Here is a 20,088-nt window from a genome sequence, read left to right on the forward strand (position 1 = left end):
GCCCCGCTCCCAGCCTTTCCAAGGCAGGGACACAGTCCCTATTTGGAACCCTGACCATCACCAGACCCTGGGGTCGGCTAAAGGAAAGCATGCCTCCACCATTCGCCTTCCTAACCCCCCCCCGCCTGCCGTCCCCGGCCGCAGGGGGACCTGGGGACTACCGGAGACTCTGGGAGGTGGACAAGGTGGGGGGCCCCCACTCTTTCCCTCCTGCAGTCCCATAGCTGGGGCCTCCTTCCTTCTCAGGGTCTCCTTAGCCCAACCCTCCTGCCCCTGTCCCACTCGGTGCTGTTGAGTAGGGCCCTGCCAGGAACTGACCAACTCTTCAAGGAGCCATAGTGTGTATATGTGCACAAGCAGGGGCAGAGGGGTGCATGGGGGTCCGTGCCCAGGCATTATCCCCAAACCCCTGGGGAGGGTGAGGCAGGGCAGGGACAGTCTCTGGGGTCAGTCCCAGATGGGTGGTTACCTCCCCGTCCTCCACTCTAAACCTGGGGCCCTCAAATGGGGTGGGAGGGCTGGGGTGGGGGCCCTCCTAGTGGGGTTTGGGGGTTGGGTTCCTGAATGCACCATAATCGCTGTATGAAATATTAAAAAAGTCTAAAGTGAAAAACCTGATTGCAAGTCCCTGCAGGGGTGGGGGTGGGCTCAATCCAAGGTGAGTCCTGGGACCTTGGAGAATTCGTAACTGGTCCCCATCGTCTAGGAGAGCACTAAGATAGGCTAGGGACATGGCATGACTATGAAAGGCATCTGGGGGGTTTCACATGCCAATAGTAGAACATTGAGTTGAAGCAGGTAGGGCAGGCTGAATAGAGGATGAACTAAGAAGCAGAGAGAAGAGAGATTCACCCAAGAATATGACGAAGCCATATGGTGGAGATGGCTGTATGTGGAGGGGCTGTTTGTTTGCAATACACTTGGGAAGGCCCCATAAGACTAGGAGGTAGGGAGGAGAGGCCCAGTATGACCACATGTCAGAACTGGACACCATGAGGCAGGCCAGTTGGAGTATGAGAGGAGGGTAAATTTTGGACCACTGAGTAGGTAGGGGAATCCTTTAATGGGTCAAATTCAGGAGTGGGCCCATCAATGGATGGAACTGGAAGTTTGGATTATTGGTGTCCAGGAAGTAACAAACCATGGGCATGGGTGAGATAACTCTGAGAAGGACGCAATGGCTACTGCAGGTAATAAGCCTAACTTAAGGCTGGTTACTGAAGTCCAGCGGTGGTGGCCCAAGGACCTCTAATCATTCCACGGTGCCCCTGTAAGCACTTTGGTGATATCTCAGCCTGCAGCCTTACGGTTGCATGATGGCTGCCATGTTCCCTGAGATGGGGAAACAAGCAGGGAAAACAGGACATCCTTCCTGTTTTATTTCCTTGTGACAGGCCTGAACCTTCCACAAACTCCTCAACGGACTTCCAGTGCCATTCCTCTGGCAGGAAGGGAGGCTGGGAAAATGAGGACCTTGCAAAAGGAGGCAGGATTGCCAGGCCAGACTTAAAAGGACTAGGATTCATACAACTGCTCTGGGAAGTGGTAGGGTCATTGGTGTGTGCAGAGTTGGGCCTTTGGAAGGTGAGGAACCAAACAGTCTAGGCCTGGGGAGGGAGGCCTCTTGTTGAATTGTAGGAAGGACAGGCTACCCAGTAAATGGGGAGGGGGAGTCTGCAGAGGGGCAATGAAGAGAGGCCATTCAGAGAATCTGACAGGATTCAGCTGGTCTTGAAAAGCAGCTACTTGCCCTGTGCCAGACCCAACTGTGCCATTATAGAGACCCTGGGGTGAAAGGGCTGTTCGCTTCTCCCTCAGAGTTTACACAACCGAGTTGTAAACCCTCAGCTGTGCCAGGTCTGGGCTAGGGGCTGGAATTGCAGTAATAAAGACACAATCCCTGCTATATAGAGGTTAACTGAAAATAGCAATTATGACATCCAGTGGATGGGTGTTTGAAATTGTGCAGGGAGAGGGTATTCTGGACACTCCAGGCCCAGGGAGCTGTGTGCATGAACTTACAGGTGTGGGAAGGCAAGCTGCGGTCTCGCTTGTGGGGATGGGTGGTGGTGATAAGGAGGTCACCGAACCAGAGGCAGAATCATGAGCCTGTCTTAGGGAGTATGTAGGATGGTCAGGTCAGGGAAGCCAACAGGCAGGTAGATACAGGGAGCCAGAGAGTGAAATATCCAAGTTATCAACAAGAGGTAGGGCTGGAAGCCCCAGCAGAAAAGGATGGCAGAGCCTAGTGCAGTAGTTCTCGACCAGTGAACACTGGCAATGTCTATAGAGACATCTTCCGGGAATGAGATTAGGGGATGATAACTTGCTATCCAGTGGGTAAAGGGCAGGGATGCAGCTAAATATCCTACAATGCTTCCCACAATAGAGAAATGTCCATTGTGCCTAGGTTGAGAACCCCTGGCCTGGTGCAATGGTTCTAAACTTTCTGGTCACGATCCCCTTATATTAAAAATTGAGGACATCCAAAGAGCTTTTGCTGATGTAGCCTCGGAATATTCCACCACACATGCGAGAGAGAATGACAATGACAAAATATTGTGGAAATAGTTTTGACTTTGTGAACCCTCCTGAGAAGGTCTCCTGAACCAGTAGGAACCCTCGAACCACAGTTTGGGAATCTATGGCCTGGTGCTTAAGGTAACAGCTCTGAGTTCGAACCACAGCTCAGCCATTTACTAGCTGGGGCAAAATGAATTAACGTTTCTGGTCCTCAGCTTGCCCCATTGAAGTCCATAGGTGACAGTGATATTTATCTGCTGCCTAAGGCTACTATTTACGTGCAATAAAGCACTTAAACAGGGCCAACTATTATTAGTTATCATTGCTATAACGCCAACAAATACGCTGGGCCTGAGGCTGACTTGCCTTCAACACGTTTGTCAAGAAAGTAAATCTAGTTCAGGCAGGGAAGCGGCCCGCAGGCCTGGGTGGTGACCTTTTGTACCAGGTTTGGATGGCCGAGAAGAGCAATGCAATGAAGGTAGGGCATTCTCATCAGGCTAACAAAAACTCTCAGGGCAGGGGCCGCGGTTCCCTACCAGAGCACGGGACCGAGAAAGCCCGTAACCTTTTTGTCCCTGGGCATTCCCCAAAATGTTCTCGTCCGTATCGGGGACCTCCGCCTCCACTTTTCCACACCACCTTTTGCCTAGACTCAACTTGGCGTTAAAATCCGACAAGGCACCCCTGTCTTTCTCAGTGCCCAACTGGAGGTTTTACCCCGCCCATGGGCCGCAGAGATCACCGCCCACAGTCCGATGCCCGCCTAGACCCTCCACGCGTCCGAGCGTGGGGGTCCCTTCCCAAGATGGCAGCAGCCCCCTGGCTGTTTGGGGGGCTCTGTTTCCGTTTCCGGGACCAGAATCCGGAAGTGGACGTTGAGGGGGCCTCTTCCTATCTCCAGCTGCAGTAGCTGAGAGAGGAGGGCGAACGGTGATGGCGGCGGTCGCGGCGAATGTGGCGGCTGCGGCCGAGAACCGAGAGCCGCGACGCGAAGCGGTGCCGGGCCTTGAGAGCCAGCGGCGCCAGGTCGAGAACGGCGAGAGTGGGCGAGAGCGTCCATTGCGGGCCGGCGAAAGCTGGTGAGGCAGGGCTGCGAGCAGAGCCTCGACTGAAGGGACACAGTGGGGGCGTTGGCGACGGTGGGAGACGTGGCGACCGAGGTCCGAAGAACTGCCGTGGGGCGGGGGAGTGGCCTGCGGGACTGAAGACGGGAGGGGCGGGGAAGTGCCTGTGAGTGGATCGCCTTGTCTGAGAAAGAGGCGGGGCGTGTGTGGCGGCGCCCGAGGCCTGGGAACAGGAGAGGGTTTGTTGTGGAGAGGCGGGGGGCGGGGCCTGAGAAGAAACGGCAATGGGGGTGGGGCCGGGCGGCGTTGTGGAACTCGGAACCTGGGAAGGGGCGGTCTTGGCGGCAGAGCCCGAGGGGCGTGGTCTGCATGGCGTAAAGTAGCGTCTGGCGGCAGGGGTGGCCTGCGGTTGCTTGGCTCCTGAGAGCTAGGCAGGGCGGATGACGTCAGGCAGAAGAGCGGAATCCGAGCCCTAGGGCTGTGGGCGGGAGGGAGGGAGGGAATCGGAGCCTGCGTTGTGGAGGGAGCTGGAGCCTGGGAACGAGGCTTGTGACGTGAGCCGAGGGGCGTGTCCTGAGGCCGAGGAAAGACTGCAGAGGGGAGGTGGTGCCTGTGAAGCAGAAAATGGCGCCTGCGAATGAGCAAAGTTTGTGACGCGGCGAGGTTTTTGCCTCTAGCCGAGGCCTTCTTCCCGGGACGGGAGAAAGTGCAGGTGATTGGCACGGGAGGGGCCTTCGATGTTACGTTTCTTTTCTGTTTTAGTACTGTTTTGTTTTCGTAATCAGGAGAAATAGCTATTTAAAAAAATGTCAATGCGTGTCTTGATAAATGCTTGTTTTACTGATTTCTTGGCTAACCAGTGCTTGAAATGTACTGTTTCTGGGTTTATTTTATTTCTCGCCGTGTTGCATCTCATTTTTTAAATTGTGATATACGTAAGTCCTAAAAAGATTGCATAAAACGTTTACGTAGCCCAGGTTGATGGACATTCTGTAAAAAATAAACGGCCTGTGCTCTTCAAAAATTTCAAGGTCGTGAAAGACAAAGATGAAAAACTGTTCCAGATTGAAGGAATTAATGGGATTTAAAGAGTCATGATAACTAAATGCAGTGTGTGATCCCGAATTGGATCCTGGAGCAGAAAAAAAATAAATTATTTTTAAAAATCAGGGTTTTTTCTCATAAAATTAATTTTCTCTTTTTTACTATAAAAGATGTTGATAGGGAAATTGGTGAAATTTGACAGACTTGTAGCTTAGATATTAGTAGTGATCATCTCTTGCTTTGGATAATTGTTACTGTGGTTATGAAAGAGTACCTTTTTTTTTTTTAAGGGAATACATACCGAAAATTTTACGGATAAAGAGCCATCGTGTAAGCCACTCACTCGCAGGTGGTTGGAAAAATAGCGTATATAAAGATGTATTTAAAGAAACGATCGGGCAAATGGCTAAAATGTTAAATTTGGGGAATCTGGATGAAGGGTATACGGGAATTCTTTATATTATTTCTGCAATTTTTCTGAGTCTATTTCAAAGTAAAGAAAATTAAAGATTAATAAAACAAAAATTTGTGAATTCACATTCAGGTTAAGATTCAGACCGTTAGCTTAAGAAATTCTGTGCCTCTCGGATGAAAATCCCTCTCTCTGCGCCACTATTATCCTGAATTTTTCAATTTGTTAACGTTTTTCCACTTCTGTATGCATCCCTAAATAGTATTTGTGGTCTAAGCTTTCATTTAATGGAGGATATATGTGAAATCATACTAGATGCGTACCGTGTGCCCTTCGCATCATATCTGGTGGTACATGGTATCCACATGACGTCATTGGTGACGTTAGCCTTGAGCATTTGGTGAAGGTGGTATCTGCCCTGTTTCTCCACTATAAAGGTACTATTTTTCTCTTTCTGTGCGCAGCAATTCTTTTAAAAACGTATTTATGTCCATCCATTCCTCAAAACGTTTTAACAGGTTCCCATCTCGTACAGTGTAAATGCTTAAATTCTTACAATGACTAGCAAGGCTATCCCCGGCTCTGATTGCTTCTCTGATCTCGCATCTGATTACCACTGCCGCCCCCCCTCAACTCTCTCCATCCGGCCATATTGGACTCTTGCTGTTCCTCAAACACCGCGGCATGCTCTCGCCTGAGGGCTTTTCAGAGTGAGGTTTGCTCATTTTAGAGTTCTCTAATCACAATGCTAGTGAAACAAATGTATCCCTGTTGTGAGAGTACAGAGACAAATTGAGATTCCCCAAATGGGGGATACAAAATCTTTTTTTTTTTTCAACTGTTGCGCTGTAGCTCTCCAGCAAGGAAAAACCTCATCCTGAAAATAAACAACAATAACTGGAACGTTTTTTATAGTTCATTTGGATGTGTTCAGACAGGGTTGGGGGCTTCCGTTCCTGCCGCATCCTGCCTTTACAGCCTTCTCGTGACAACACCCTTTAAAATTACCCCACGGGTATGGATTTCCTTTTGGGGTGTTGGAAATGGATTGGAACTGGGTAGAGGTCGTGGTTGCACAACACTGTGAATGTACTAAATGCCACCGAACTGTTCACTTGAAAATGGTTACTTTTATGTGAATTTTTAAAATGATGTTCTGTCAATAAAAAAAAAATTATGCCACCAATGTTGGTTCAGTACTGAAGCCAGTTTATCTGTGCAATTGTGGCTGATATCATGAAGCGTTTTTCCTTAACTCCATTTTTAAAATGCTTGTTGTCTACTTAGGTGAGAGCAAAGCATCTCAAGGTTCTTTAATTTGCTTTTCATTTTATACAGGTTTGCTGCAATGGTCAGGAAATTTGTGTTTACGAAGCATTTCGAAGTCATGGACTAAAATCCCCAAATCATGTATCTAATATCAGTGTTAATGTTTTGCACCTTCTTTTTGTCGGCTGGCAGATCTGGGCAAGGGCAAGTAATTTGTCCATCTGAACTGATTTAATTTCTAGGAGAAGCTTATATTTTAAGAGTAAATTCAAATCTATGATGGTCTAGCTTGCTTGGCAAATTCCAGTTTTTCTTTTTAAGGATGAACCATCTACAAACATAATTAAATCAGGGAGAGTGGAAGAAGTCTCTAGAAGGTTTGTGCAGGGTGTGGGTAGTTTCCTAACAGGTAAGCAGGCAAGGGATTCTTTGTTCAGGTAAAGGAAGGAGTGTGGCTGGGTTCAGTGTTGCAGAGTGGATAGTGATGTGTGAAGGGAAAGTGACAGTGTTCCATGAGAGGTTAAGGACTAGCCTAGAAATGTTGAGGGTTTTCTGTCAGTGGAGAAGTCTGCATAGCACAGGGGACCAGTAAGTGTAATGAAGACGCTAGAACTAAATCAATTTTCACATGTTTGCTTGGTGATTGCTGCTGTAGCTCTTAAATAAGGTGGATATGCCTTGACTTCTGGATCTAATGAAAGACTGAAATAAACAGTAGGCCTCCGGCTATTCCCTTGTCATTAAGTCGGTCCCTCTAGTGCTTGTGAACCAGGGGGAGAGGGTTTGTGAGTATAGAGTCCTGGACTGGGAAATCTTTTGGTAGATAGTAATTGCTCCAGTCTTGTTGCTTGAACGTGGGTATGCTTTTTAGCTTGAAAAATATGCAGTTATTGAAATATATTTGCAATTTTAATTATAATTAATGTAATTAAGCTAGGAAGATAAACTTTTTGATGTGTCATTTAAAAAAAATACTAAGTTTGTTAAAGACTACACTTACCACGATGAGCACTGAGTAATGTATAGAATTGTTGATCACTATATTTTTCACCTGAAACTAACTCTGTGTTAACTATACTGGAATTATAAATAAAAACTTAGGGGCGCCTGGGTAGCTCAGTCGTTAAGCGGCTGCCTTCGGCTCAGGTCATGATCCCAGGTCCTGGGATCCAGCCCCCGCCCTGCGCCCTGCGTTGGTCCACTCAGCGGGAAGCCTGCTTCTCCCTCTCTCATTTCCCCTGCTTGTGTTCCCTCTCTCTGTGTCAAATAAATAAAATCTTTTTAAAAATTAAAAACTTAATAAAATTTAAAGAAAATATTAAGTTTGGAAAATGGAAGAGCTTTTATAAAAATTTTAAGTTCATTGAAATTTGGAGAATTTTAATTAAACCTAATTTTGCGTATTGCCATTCCTTTTATAGGGCAGAGGAGCAAATCTTTGTGTTATCTCCCAGACGTAGTTTAGCTATAAAAGAACATTTTAACAGTATTATTATTCTGAATTGGGGAAAGACAAATGAAGAATAGTTGCTAGGGAAAAAAAAGATATAAATTGAAGTAAGGACAAAAAAATACTTAGAGTCAACTTTCTAAAAACGCAGTGATAAATAACAAAGGTGATTAGAAACCTAACTTCTTTGATTTCCGAAAACACCAAGAGTTAATAATTTGGTGATTTTAAAAAAAAGGAATTTATAATCTGGGCATAAAATAATGACATTTTACAGAAAAGGTCCAAATTCTAATTTTCCTCCTTTGGTACATTATTGATGTAACAATTTATAGTAAAGTATTCATTTATGTACCTCTGTGTACATCTCTTTAGGCTTATACGGATATATAAACCATAAACTTAGAACACCATAATATTAAATTTACCATCTGAATAAGCTAACAAAGCTTTTAATAAACAAATAGGAAATCCTATCTCTTCATTTATATTTCTATGTCTCTCTGATTATTGTATCTAGTATAATTGACGTGTTAATGTATATTGTTATCTTAATATAACCAGTTTTCTTCAGACACGAGAGAAAACCAGAGGACAAAAAACATTGTTTAGTAATTTTTTCCATAAGCACATATTTCATAAGCGTTTGAACAAATTTGAGGAAACACAAACATAAGTGATTTTAGCATGATGTGTTGTATTTCTATATACTAGCAGGAAAAAATTGGAAAATTTAAATTTAAATTTAAAAGAGACCATTTGTGATCGCATCCTCCCAAATCAAATCTAACAATGTGGGTGCTTCCCTATCAGACAATGACAACTCTGTCATGACTGCCATCTGGGCTGACAGATTATGAGACATCCCAATTTCAGAGATGTGAAACATTTTTAAAGTGTCCTTGAATTGAAGAAATCTGGTAGTCTTATTCTGTGAAAATTGGTGTAAAACTTCAGGCTCCTGTGAAGACTTTAGAAATTCAGGTTGTAGCCAGGTATGGGGGATTTTGCTTGCCTCTGCAGAGTGATTTTTTTTTTAATTGAAGGTGTAGTTGATATACAGTGTTACATTAGTTTCAGGTGTATGCTACAGAATTATTTTAATGTTAATTTTCCTTAAAAATCTGCTTTTTAAAAAAAGATTTTATTTATTTATTTGACAGAGCAAGAGGGAACACAAGCAGGGGGAGTAGGAGAGGGAGAAGCAGGCTTCCCACTGAGCAGGGAGCCGGATGCAGGGGGCTCGATCCCAGGACCCTGGGTTCATGACCTGAGCCAAAGGCAGATGCTTAACGACTGAGCCACCCAGGCGCCCCTAAAAATCTGCTCTAAAAAAAAAAGTTGAGCAGTGCCTCCCCTTGCATTGAAAGTCCCGGTAACCCTAAAGGAGCTTTAGGGAAGAAATGAACCTCATAGACTGTCAGTGGAGACAGTGAAAGCCACGGGGGTGAGGGGTGGGTTTGCAGGTATGAGTGGCAGAGGGGTAGGGGTCAGTGATGGCGCATTCAAGAAGAGTGATGGGCGATTTGTGGCATGCACCACTGGGGCAGGGAGGGTGTGTGTTCTGGCATGAGTGACGTGCAGGGGGGTAGGTGCAGCAAAAACAAACGACGAAACCCCACTGAAATGTGTGCTTAGCCGGGTGACCCGTCACTATTGCAGGGTTTTCTAGCCCTCCATCCCCCCACCGCCCTCATCCTTTTATGAACACAGGAAAAGTTGCCATTTTAAAGAATCTCGTTGATAGGGTTAAACAGCTGGAACACTAATCACTATAGCGTGAGAGTAATATTTTAAAAAGTGTTTATTTGAAGTGGTTAACTGTTTGGGACAGCGTCTTGTGTGTCAGAAAATCCCATAGCAGAGCAGATGTGTGAGTGAGTGTGGGACCAGGGTTGTGCGTCTGTGTGTTATGTGAGCTTTGAGGCCCAAGTCCTGGGATTCAGACAGTAACTGCTAACATTCATTTAGCATTTTCACTCTATGTCAGGTCTTTTCCGGACTCGAGAATTGCTCGTGACGCTTTACAGAGGCAGGCTCCAGCAGTCCTAAATATTTATCCTAGGTATCGTGCATATAAGAGTTTCTCTTTTAAAAGAGAGCTGGTCAAGCTGTACGCTTTAAAATGGTTAAAAAAAAATAAAATGGTTCAGATGGCAAATTTTTATAGTACATGCTTTTTGCCACAATTAAAAAAAAAAAAAGAAAGAGGGATGCCTGGGTGGCTCAGTTAAACGTCTGCCTTCTGCTCAAGTCATGATCCTGGGGTCCTGGGATCGAGCGCCTCTTCATCGGGCTCTTTGCTCAGCGGAGAACCTGTTCCTCCTTTTCCTCCCTGCTCTTGCTTTCTCTCACTATCTCTGTCCCTCTCTCAAATAAATAAATAAAATCTTAAAAAAAAAAAAACGAGCTAGTAACCATAAGCTTGGAGATCTATTATAAAGCCAAAATAAATCCTCAACACCAAAATGACAAAAAATGGTGAGATGCAGTCTTTGAAGGCAAAGCTTATGATTCTTTTAGCATTTTAAATTCTTCTCAGTTTCTGAGCAGGTTCCAGAATTTAATAATTCATTTCTTACTCTGCATTTATATATCCTTTACGAACACTGCACACTTAATGAACGACTAAAGCTTTATAACATTGGCTGTAAACAATGGATAATTTTCAGCCTGATTCTTTGTTCTATAATAAAACCTCATCCTGGCACTGGGTTTGTGGTTTGTTTTGTCTTGTTTTGTTTGGGGTTTTGCCATTTTCTGGTTTTAATCACATCTCTTTTAGCGTCCTAAGAAATTAGGTAATCTATTCAAACCTGAATTTCGCTAAATAAATTTTGCTTCTAATTATTTTTATATGATGATGAAGCTTTTTCTTCATGTTGAATTCTGGGAGAGATTTCCCTTTTTTTTGATATATAATTGACATACAATATAGGATTAGTTTTAGTGTACGTGAAATTTGTCATGTCAACTTGCAGTGTGTTGATCCCTTTAGTCTAATAACCATGGGAAGTGGTACCACTAACTCCAGGTAACCATGTGACACCCTTATTACCTGTCTGGTCCAGGTTCCTCGTGGAGCAGCACTGGTACAAACAGTGGGAAGTGTACGTGCAGGGAGGAGACCAGGACTCCGGCACCTTCCCTGGCTGCATCAATAATGCTGACCTCTTTGAAGGTACCAGGCCTCTCCCTCCCCACCCCAGCCAAGCCCTGGAGTTCCTGTCCCCTCTGTCCTTAAGACAAACGATCATAAGTCTCTTCACTGAGCTGTGTCATTGGTGAGATGGCCAGAGTGACTTACCACTTTCCTTCCCTGATTCTTCCTTTGCCGCCGTCCTCTGCCCCCGGCAGACCAGGTAAACTGGCGCCTCAAGAAGGGTCTGGTGGAAGGTGAGGACTATGTTCTGCTCCCAGCCGCTGCTTGGCATTGCCTGGTCGACTGGTATGGTCTAGAGCATGGCCAGCCACCCATTGAACGCAAGGTACAGCAGATGGGGAGGGTGCTCGGGGTAGATTCTTGGGGGATGGGGTAGGAGAAAGGCCTTGTAGGCCCGGGATGGGTCTGGACCGGTGTGTACACGGGTCTCCACGTATGCGGTGTAGATATACTTTGTCTGCACCCCTCTTCCCTCAAGTATCTCGGTGTGTCCCAGGTGTGTGTTCATCTGTGCACGTGTTGCTCTGGTCTCAGAGGTTGTCGTGCCTGTGTGTGTGTGTCTGTGCTATGTGGGTATGCCCGTGTATGCACCCCTCCACCTTCCAGGTTGTGGAGCTGCCCAGCGTCCAGAAGGTCGAAGTGTACCCAGTAGAACTGCTGCTTGTCCGGCACAGTGATATGGACACACCTCACACTGCTCAGTTCAGCCATACAGATTCTGTTGGTGAGTCTGAGGGTCACAGAGTGGGTTGGCCTTCCCACAGCTCCGTGACCCGAGAATGCCTGCGGTTTGGCTGTGGCCGACCGAGAAGGCATTGGTCAGACTTGGGAGGACCTGCGAGGCACTGGTCGAGTTGGGCAGAGGCGCTGAGGGGGTGCCCTAGAGTCCTGAGGGTACGCGAGCTGCACACCGCGGCTTCAGTGGTACGGCAGAGGAGCCTTGCTGGGGGCCTTGGGCCCCGAGCGGGCGAGATCACTCAGACCGAGTGCAGAGTCTGTGAGGATGAGTCCGGGCTGCTGCTGAGAGGGGTCGATCGTTCAGAGTCTCAGGAAGGCTTGAGTGTGCTCCGCCACCTTCCACAGATCTCGTTCTGCACACCGCCCGAGAGCAGTTTCTGGTGAGTCCCCAGGAAGAGACACGCCTGTGGATCAAGAACGCTGAGGGTTCTTTTGAGAGATTGTGCAACACCCGCGTCACAGTGCTCGACGCTGCCCTCAAGAGTGGGCAGGTGAGGGTTAGGGAGGACCCCCCTGCCCACCACACTGCTCTCGGGTTGGGGGAGTGATGGTGAGGTGCCTACAGGCCCTCCATGAGTGCCTTTCCTGCTTTTCTCTCTCTTCCTCGACCCAGGTGGTCATCATGGAGACCCGAAACAAGGATGGCACGTGGCCCAGTGCCCAGCCACAGGCCGTGTAAGCCCCTAGATTGTCTGGCCCAGAGTGGGGTCCCCCCAGTAGGCAGGATAACTGAGTTCGTGAGCCCATTTCACCTGCACGTCATTGGCCTTCAGCTGACAAAGAGTGTCCCCTCGTCTCTAGGAACACTGCGTTGGAGGAGGATGAGGAGTTCCAGGGCCAGCCAGGCATCTGTGGTCTCACCAACCTGGGCAACACGTGCTTCATGAACTCGGCCCTGCAGGTTGGGCGGGTAGAGCTGTGTCTGGCACAGCTGCAGGGGTGGGCTTCAAGTGACGAGCATCGGCGGGGGGGGGGGCATTGCAGGGCATGGGGTCAGGTTGGAAGCTGGGGCCCCACAGGTCGGACTTTTGATGTGCCCACGGTCCTCCCTGAAACATTAGTACCTTCTCCTTCCACTTGCCCCTGTTTTCTGGGTTCTTCTGCCCTTTGTCACCACATTCTTCTTTTTCTCGAAATGCTGCTGCCTTTTCTCCCCCCCCTCCTTGCCCCCCCTTCTCTGTCCTTCCTCTTTGCTTCCTTCTCTCTGTCTCCACCGTGGTCACCCCTCTCTCCTCTCCTCTGCCTCATTTGGCTGGGCTCTGCCTCCTGCAGTGCCTCAGTAATGTGCCACAGCTCACGGAGTACTTCCTCAAGAACCGCTACCTGGAGGAGCTCAACTTCTGCAACCCGCTGGGCATGAAGGGTGAGATTGCGGAGGCCTATGCTGACCTGGTGAAGCAGGCCTGGTCCGGCCACCACCGGTCCATCGTGCCTCATGTGTTCAAGGTGTGACTCAGGCCCCGGCTGCCCCCACCCACACACACACCCCACCCCCACCCCCGCCGGCGTAACTCCCTCTCATTCTGACCACCCTGCCCATCTTGTCAGACCAAGGTCGGCCACTTTGCGTCCCAGTTTCTGGGCTACCAGCAGCACGACTCACAGGAGCTGCTGTCGTTCCTCCTGGATGGACTGCACGAGGACCTCAATCGTGTCAAGAAGAAGGAGTATGTGGAGCTGTGTGATGCTGCTGGGCGGCCAGATCAGGTGGGCACTTCTTCAGGGGACCCCTATGCTGAGAGCTCCATTAAAACCACCAGGGCCTCTGCTTCAGGGATCCTCTGGCCTCCCTGGGGTACCCCACGCCCCACCTGACCTCCTCACCCAGTCTCCTGCCCAAATAAACCCCAAACAGATCATGGCCCCAGCCTCCAGATAGCCCGAGCTGTAAATCTGTCTTGGCTCTGCCTTGGCCCTGCCCTTGACTTCAACCCCATGCACATCCACCCCAGACTGTGGTTCCTCCTGCCCCGGGCAAGCCTTGTCACCCACCATGACGCTGTCCACAGGAGGTCGCTCAGGAGGCCTGGCAGAACCACAAACGTCGGAACGATTCTGTGATTGTGGACACTTTCCACGGTCTCTTCAAGTCCACGCTGGTGTGCCCTGATTGTGGCAACGTGTCTGTGACCTTCGACCCCTTCTGCTACCTCAGTGTGCCACTGCCTGTCAGCCACAAGAGGGTCATGGAGGTCTTCTTTGTCTCCATGGACCCTCGCCGCAAGCCAGAGCAGGTACGGGGTCGTGGAGACGCGGGAACGTAACAAGGGATGTCGTCGGAGTGTGATTACTCTGCCACACCTTAACGTTGCCCACACTGACTCACCACACGTCCTTCTGCTCTTTTGTGGATCCCGTGTCTCCCTCAGCATCGGCTCGTGGTCCCCAAGAAAGGCAAGATCTCCGATCTGTGTGTGGCTCTGGCCAAGCACACTGGCATGTCGCCTGAGAGGGTGAGGCTCTGCAGGCACAGGGCAGGTGGGATTTAGGGCAGGGAGGCGGAGGGCCCCGGGGAGACCTTGCAGACTGACCAGCCGCCTCTCTGCATTTCGTTCCCAGATGATGGTGGCTGATGTCTTCAGTCACCGCTTCTATAAAATCTACCAGCTAGAGGAGTCTCTGAGCAGCATCTTGGACCGAGATGATATTTTCATGTGAGTGAGGGGACCAGGGGACTTCAGGGCTCCTCAGGAATCTCCTCCTCTTAACCAGCTTCGGCCTGACTGACAAGGCACTTGCCTCGTGCAGGGCTTTGGCCATGGGCCTTAGTAGGGCAGGAGGCTTGGGGCTGTCGGTGGGGTGGGCAAGACGTCCTTACACAGGGTGCCCTTGGGTGTTCTCTTTCTCGTATGTGATGGAGGTCCTTGTTTCTTCCTCATTTTACTCAGCAGTCACTCAGTACCTCCTATCTCCCAGGTACGCGATCCTCGTTCCTTACTCCCGTTGCAGTCCTCAAAAACCGAAAGGGATTTTTGAAATAGGGAACACTAAGATATTTTCTGAACATAAGGGTATTCAGAACAAATTTGAAATCTTTGGGTAACTAAAATAGAAAGTGCAGGGGCGCCTGGGTGGCTCAGTCGGTTAAGCATCTGACTCATGATTTGGGCTCTGGTCCTGATCTCAGGGTTGTGAGATGGAGCCCCGCGTCGGGCTCTGTGCTCAGCAGGGCGTCTGCTTGAGATTCTTTCCCTCTGCCCCTCCCCCTACTTGCCCTTGTGTGCTGGCTCGCTCTCTCTTGCTCTCTCTCCCTCTGTCTCTTGCTCTCTCAAATAAGTCTTTAATAAAAAATAAATGAATAAATAAAAATAAAACAAAGTGCATCTTGAGTAGAGAAGGTCTTTTTAAACCAAGGAGGGTTTTCCAAAAGAAATTGGTTTAAAATCCCTTTGTCTCTAAAACTTTGTGTTACCGTGCTCAGTGCTTTCTTACCACCAGAGTGCTTTGTAAAACATCACACAAACAAAATGTTCTACCGTCTACGAGTCTGTAAAGCACAAAACGCGGGGTGACTCTTAAACCTTTCAAAAAAATATTTTCAGGCTGTGAGGGGTGAGTGGGTGGAGCCGCTGGGGCAGAGTCCCTGAGTTCCTCTGGCGTGCCCTGATGAGGTGCGACCCACCCCCACAGATACGAGGTGTCAGGCAGGTCTGCTATTGGCGAGAACTCCAGGGAGGACGTCGTGCTTCCTATCTACCTGCGGGAGCGCACCCCAGCCCGGGACTACAACAACTCCTACTATGGCCTGATGCTCTTTGGGCACCCTCTCCTGGTGTCGGTGCCCCGTGACCGGCTCTCCTGGGACGCCCTCTATCACATCCTGCTCTACCGCCTCTCGTGAGTCTGCCTTTTGGGGGGCAAGAGGGGAAGGTGGAGTCTGAACTCAGACCTGGGTGTCGAGCTGCTTGTTGCCATCCCCCTTCCACTTCCAAAAGACAGCCAAGCTTAACGTGGCCAGAGAGGAACTTGGAGGGTTTTTTTGTTTTTTTGTTTGTTTTTTTTCCTCCTGGTCTGAACCTCTGGCTTTGCCACTGCCTCTCCTGGGTGTTGGGGATAACAGGGGTCAACAAAATGGACAAAATACACACGACTTTGTGTAGTCCTTGATGACCCTCTCCTTGGTGAGGCATGGTTATTTGGATTTTTACTAAGAGACTTCCATCGTACCGAAAATCCAGAGTCCTCAGCGAGGCAAACAGAGCAGTGTGCTCTCTGGCTTAATATTGCCCTCATGTTGCACTAACAGGCCCATTGCTCAGAGGCCTGCCCTGATTTAAAGTGGCTCGTCATAGTTAAGGTCCATACTCTTAGCCACGGCTCACGAGACCCTACCTTGTCGAGCCAACTCTTCATACATTTCTGGGTCATCTCCTGAGACCTTCCAGGCTCAGTGTGAGCGACTGCTCGTGTGGGGGTTTGCTGGGGGTTTCCCATCAGAAGCAAAGTAGAATCCTGGGCCCTGGTCTCTCTGCCTTTGTGCCCCCCCCAAGAGCCTCCCGTGCTCTCTTGGCAGGCGCTATGTGACCAGACCTAGCTCGGATGACGAAGATGACGGGGATGAGAAAGGTGAGGAGGAGGAAGGAGAGAGGATCCACAAGGATGACAGTCTGTACAACTGCTCCAGGGCCCGAGGGAGGGGCGGGGGGGCAGTCCGCCTGGATGCGCATCGCTGCTCAGCTGCTTGGGGCTCACACAGACCCGTGTCTGCTGCCCTCCCCTGTCCTAACAGACATGGAGGATAAGGACAACATCCCCAAGCCTGGACATGTGGCTGGGGGCAGCTCCCAAAATTCTGGGCCGGAGCAGGCAGGGCCTAGCTCCGGAGTCGCAGGCGGGAGCCGGGCCCCCGTGGACAACTCCCCTGGACCATCTCACTGGCCCCAGAGGGCGCGGCGCAAGCACCTGTTCACCCTGCAGACAGTGAACTCCAACGGGACCAGCGACCGCTCGACCTTCAACGAGGATACCCATGGTGTCTCCTTCAGCTGTGAGCCAGGGTTGGGAGGCGGGAGGGGGGTTTCCTTGGCAGCAGGACCCATGACCACCTCCCTCGCCCCCAGCCCAGCCGTACATTGCCATCGACTGGGAGCCAGAGATGAAGAAGCGTTACTATGACGAGGTGGAGGCGGAGGTAAACAAGATCCTGGTTGCTTTTGCATCCCTCCCCCACCGCCACACACACACACACACACACACACACACACACACCCGCCACCCCCCTGCCCGCCTGCCCACAACCCTTCACCCCCCACCCCTCCCACCTCCTCCAAGCCATGACCACAGAGCTCCCAGGGCCTCAGATTCCTAGCTTTGGAGTCCGCGCCCTTTGGCATGGGGCACGTGTCTTCTGCCTCGCTCCCTCGCACAAGCCATCCTCACTGCCGCCCGTGTGCACCCTGGCCTAGGGCTACGTGAAGCATGACTGCGTCGGGTACGTGCTGAAGAAGGCTCCGGTGCGGCTGCAGGAATGCATTGAGCTCTTCACCACTGTCGAGACTCTGGAGAAGGAAAATCCCTGGTGAGGGACCAGCGTGGGGTCTCTGAGGGTGTAGTTGGGTGGGATGACCTGCCCAGATCCCTCTTACGTGTAAATAAATGTCCCTCGTCTGCGCCTCACTCGGGCCCTTCCTGCCACTCTGGCCACCAACACCCAGGCTTAGTCCCACCTGAGAGCCTTTGCCTGTCTGTCGCTCCTTTCTGTCCGGTTATCTGTAGGACTGGACTCCCTTCATTTTGCTCAGTTCTCTTACCAAACTGTCAGCTTATCAGAGATCTTCTCTTACCGCCCTGTTAGGAGCCACTCCCGCCAAGCCATCCGTCCCTCCGTTCTCTCCCCAGGCTGGCTCGCTCCAGCCCAGCATTACTTTCTTCCTAGCTCAGTAATACCACTTGATGACATGTCCTAGATCCCCGTTTGCATCATTGTTTTTTTTCCTTTAGAGTAAACCCTTGAGGGTGAAGACTTAAGTTTCTGCTGTGTGTCTCTTCTCGCTGATTATAATGGTGCGGGGCGGGCACAGTAAGTGGCAGGCGAGTGAGCGAGTGGGTAAAATGGAGAAGTAGAGAGAGCAGGCTCTAACACATGGACCAGAAACCAGAGCAAAACACACACCCGTGTAAGAGCGTGCTAGTACCTGACGAACGACAGGATTTTCACATGTGAAGGGCGCCGAGCCGAGTAAGGGGCGGGCTGGCAGGAAGAGCAGCCTCTCCGAGGACCGGCTAGGGCCCCACAGAACTGCGCACGCAGTAGGTGCCCAGCGAGCGTGCGTGCCGACTCGGGCTCTCGTGTGCAGGTACTGCCCCACCTGCAAGCAGCAGCAGCTGGCCACCAAGAAGCTGGACCTGTGGACACTGCCCGAGACGCTCATCATCCACCTGAAGCGCTTCTCCTACACCAAGTTCTCCCGCGAGAAGCTGGACACCCTTGTGGAGTTCCCCATCCGGTCTGCGCTGGGGCCAGAGCAGGGAGGGAGGTGGCGGGGAAGGGGTGCACGGGGAGTAACCCTGTCCTGCCTCGCAGGGACCTGGACTTCTCTGAGTTTGTCATCAAGCCGCAGAACGAGTCCGCACCAGAGCTGTACAAATACGATCTCATCGCGGTTTCCAACCATTATGGGGGCCTGCGTGACGGACACTGTATGTGCCAGGCCGTGGCAGGGCTGGCCCGGGGTCGGGGGGGGGGTGGCGGGGGGCAGGATATTGCGTGTGTGACTAAGATGAGCGAGCCAGCGGCGAGGTCATCGTGGTGGGTGGAGTGGGAGGGAATTTGGGAAGCTCTGGGAGGCAGGGGAGTCGGTGTGGACAGCGCCCCTCTCTCGCAGACACGACATTTGCCTGCAACAAGGACAGTGGCCAGTGGCACTACTTCGATGACAACAGCGTCTCACCTGTAACTGAGAACCAGATTGAGGTGGGATCTCCCTCCTCCCTGCTCCCCTTCTCCCGACCCCCACCCCGCAGCCAGCCGGTCCACACTGACTCCTGTCCTCTCCTTGCAGTCCAAGGCGGCCTATGTTCTCTTCTACCAACGCCAGGATGTGGCGCGTCGCCTGCAGCCCCAGCCCGGCTTATCTGACCCCCCAGCATCCCCTGCCTGTGGTTCCCCATCCAACTCTGAGTTCATGGATGTAAACTGAGGGGCCCCGGCCCTGCCGCAGGGAAGGAAGGCATCTCTGCTCTCTTCCCTCCCATACCCACCCCCTACCCTCTTACCCGTGTTAGGCGCCCCCGTGCCAGGCATCACAGGCTTAGTTGTGGCTACTGTTCTCCTGTGCCGCTATATTGCTCTCTCCGGGGAAGAAGAGGTTGTGTCTCCTCCCGGCAGTGTGTTCCTCGCCTGTGTTTGCCCCTTAGAGCATTAACCTTCCCTTCTATTCTCTATTTATGATTGTCCCCTTCCCTCTGTCCTCAACCTGGGCTGTTCTGAGGGGGTGGTGGTGGGGTGCACCTGAACACAGAGTGTATTTTCTTATCGAGCCCCTGTATCCTCCGCTGTGTATATATAAAGTGACAGTGTGTTCCTTGGCGGTGCGGCTTTTTCCCCACGTCGTTCCTGAGCGCCGGTTGGATGCCTGGGTGCATACGTGCGCTCACTGAGTGCCCGGTGTGTGACGAATGCTGCGCCGCGTGCTTGTCGAGTGCCGTTGGGGGAGTTTTTAGCACCATCTGAACACCAGACACGATTCTCAGCGCTAACCGTGTGCCCGGGGTGTTCCAGAGCATTTTACACACTGACTCATAATCCTCACAACGGTCTCGTGTGGGAGTTGTCATCTCCAGTTTCAGATGGGTAAACTGAGGTACAGAGATCAAGTAATTGCCCCAGTTCTGTCAGATCAGCACACCTCTTCACTTACACTGGTGTTGGTTCCTGGAGGGGGCCTTTGACCTTTCTGAAACACACGGGCATCCCTGTGGGCAAATGTGTGGTTTCTGGACACAAAGGTACTAACCAGGTCACCTCCCAGACTGCCAGCAGTGTCCTCTGAGGAGAACTGCAGAGGGGGTAGCTGACGCAAACCAGCCAGCCTGACAGGACAGACGTGCTGGGTCTCTGTTGTCCCTACACTTTAGCCTCCCGTTCCTCCCCATTCCCCCCCATTCCCTCACCGGGCAGGGTCCCTCCAGCCTCATCCCAGGGAAGAGGGAGACGGAACACCTACCCCAGAACGGGAACGGCATAGTGTGTACGGGTGTAGGACACCATTTAAACACTGAGCGTCTTCCACCTGACCCCTCCCACAGGCGCCGGCCACCACCTCTAAGAAACAGCTCCCACGGGAGCCGCTGTGGGGTGGATCCGGGTGGACAGATGTGGGACGTGGGTGTAAACAAGCCCCCAGCCCCTCGCACTGGGGAAGGGACTCTTGCATGGTGGTTGTCGAGGGACCATTCCCACGGGAAGGGCCGCCACATCCCC

The 20,088-nt window shown here is 50.8% G+C and overlaps 1 protein-coding gene across 1 annotated transcript; it reads left to right on the forward strand.

The window, feature by feature from the left end:
- The first annotated feature begins 3,316 nt into the window (after positions 1–3,316).
- On the forward strand, positions 3,317–19,195 carry USP11 (ubiquitin specific peptidase 11). The gene is given in 22 exon segments (XM_034648905.1): positions 3,317–3,407; positions 3,410–3,605; positions 10,837–10,946; positions 11,123–11,253; positions 11,535–11,652; positions 12,012–12,157; positions 12,280–12,341; positions 12,468–12,567; positions 12,939–13,112; positions 13,215–13,373; positions 13,676–13,900; positions 14,036–14,119; positions 14,226–14,320; positions 15,297–15,503; positions 16,180–16,232; positions 16,396–16,638; positions 16,727–16,797; positions 17,072–17,184; positions 17,963–18,112; positions 18,190–18,305; positions 18,491–18,579; positions 18,668–19,195. Coding segments are annotated over 22 exon segments (2,856 nt in total). The 5' UTR covers positions 3,317–3,331; the 3' UTR covers positions 18,806–19,195.
- Positions 19,196–20,088: the final 893 nt, after the last annotated feature.

Source organism: Ailuropoda melanoleuca, chromosome X (genome assembly GCF_002007445.2).
Source record: "Ailuropoda melanoleuca isolate Jingjing chromosome X, ASM200744v2, whole genome shotgun sequence".
In the NCBI taxonomy this organism is placed as follows: domain Eukaryota; kingdom Metazoa; phylum Chordata; class Mammalia; order Carnivora; family Ursidae; genus Ailuropoda; species Ailuropoda melanoleuca.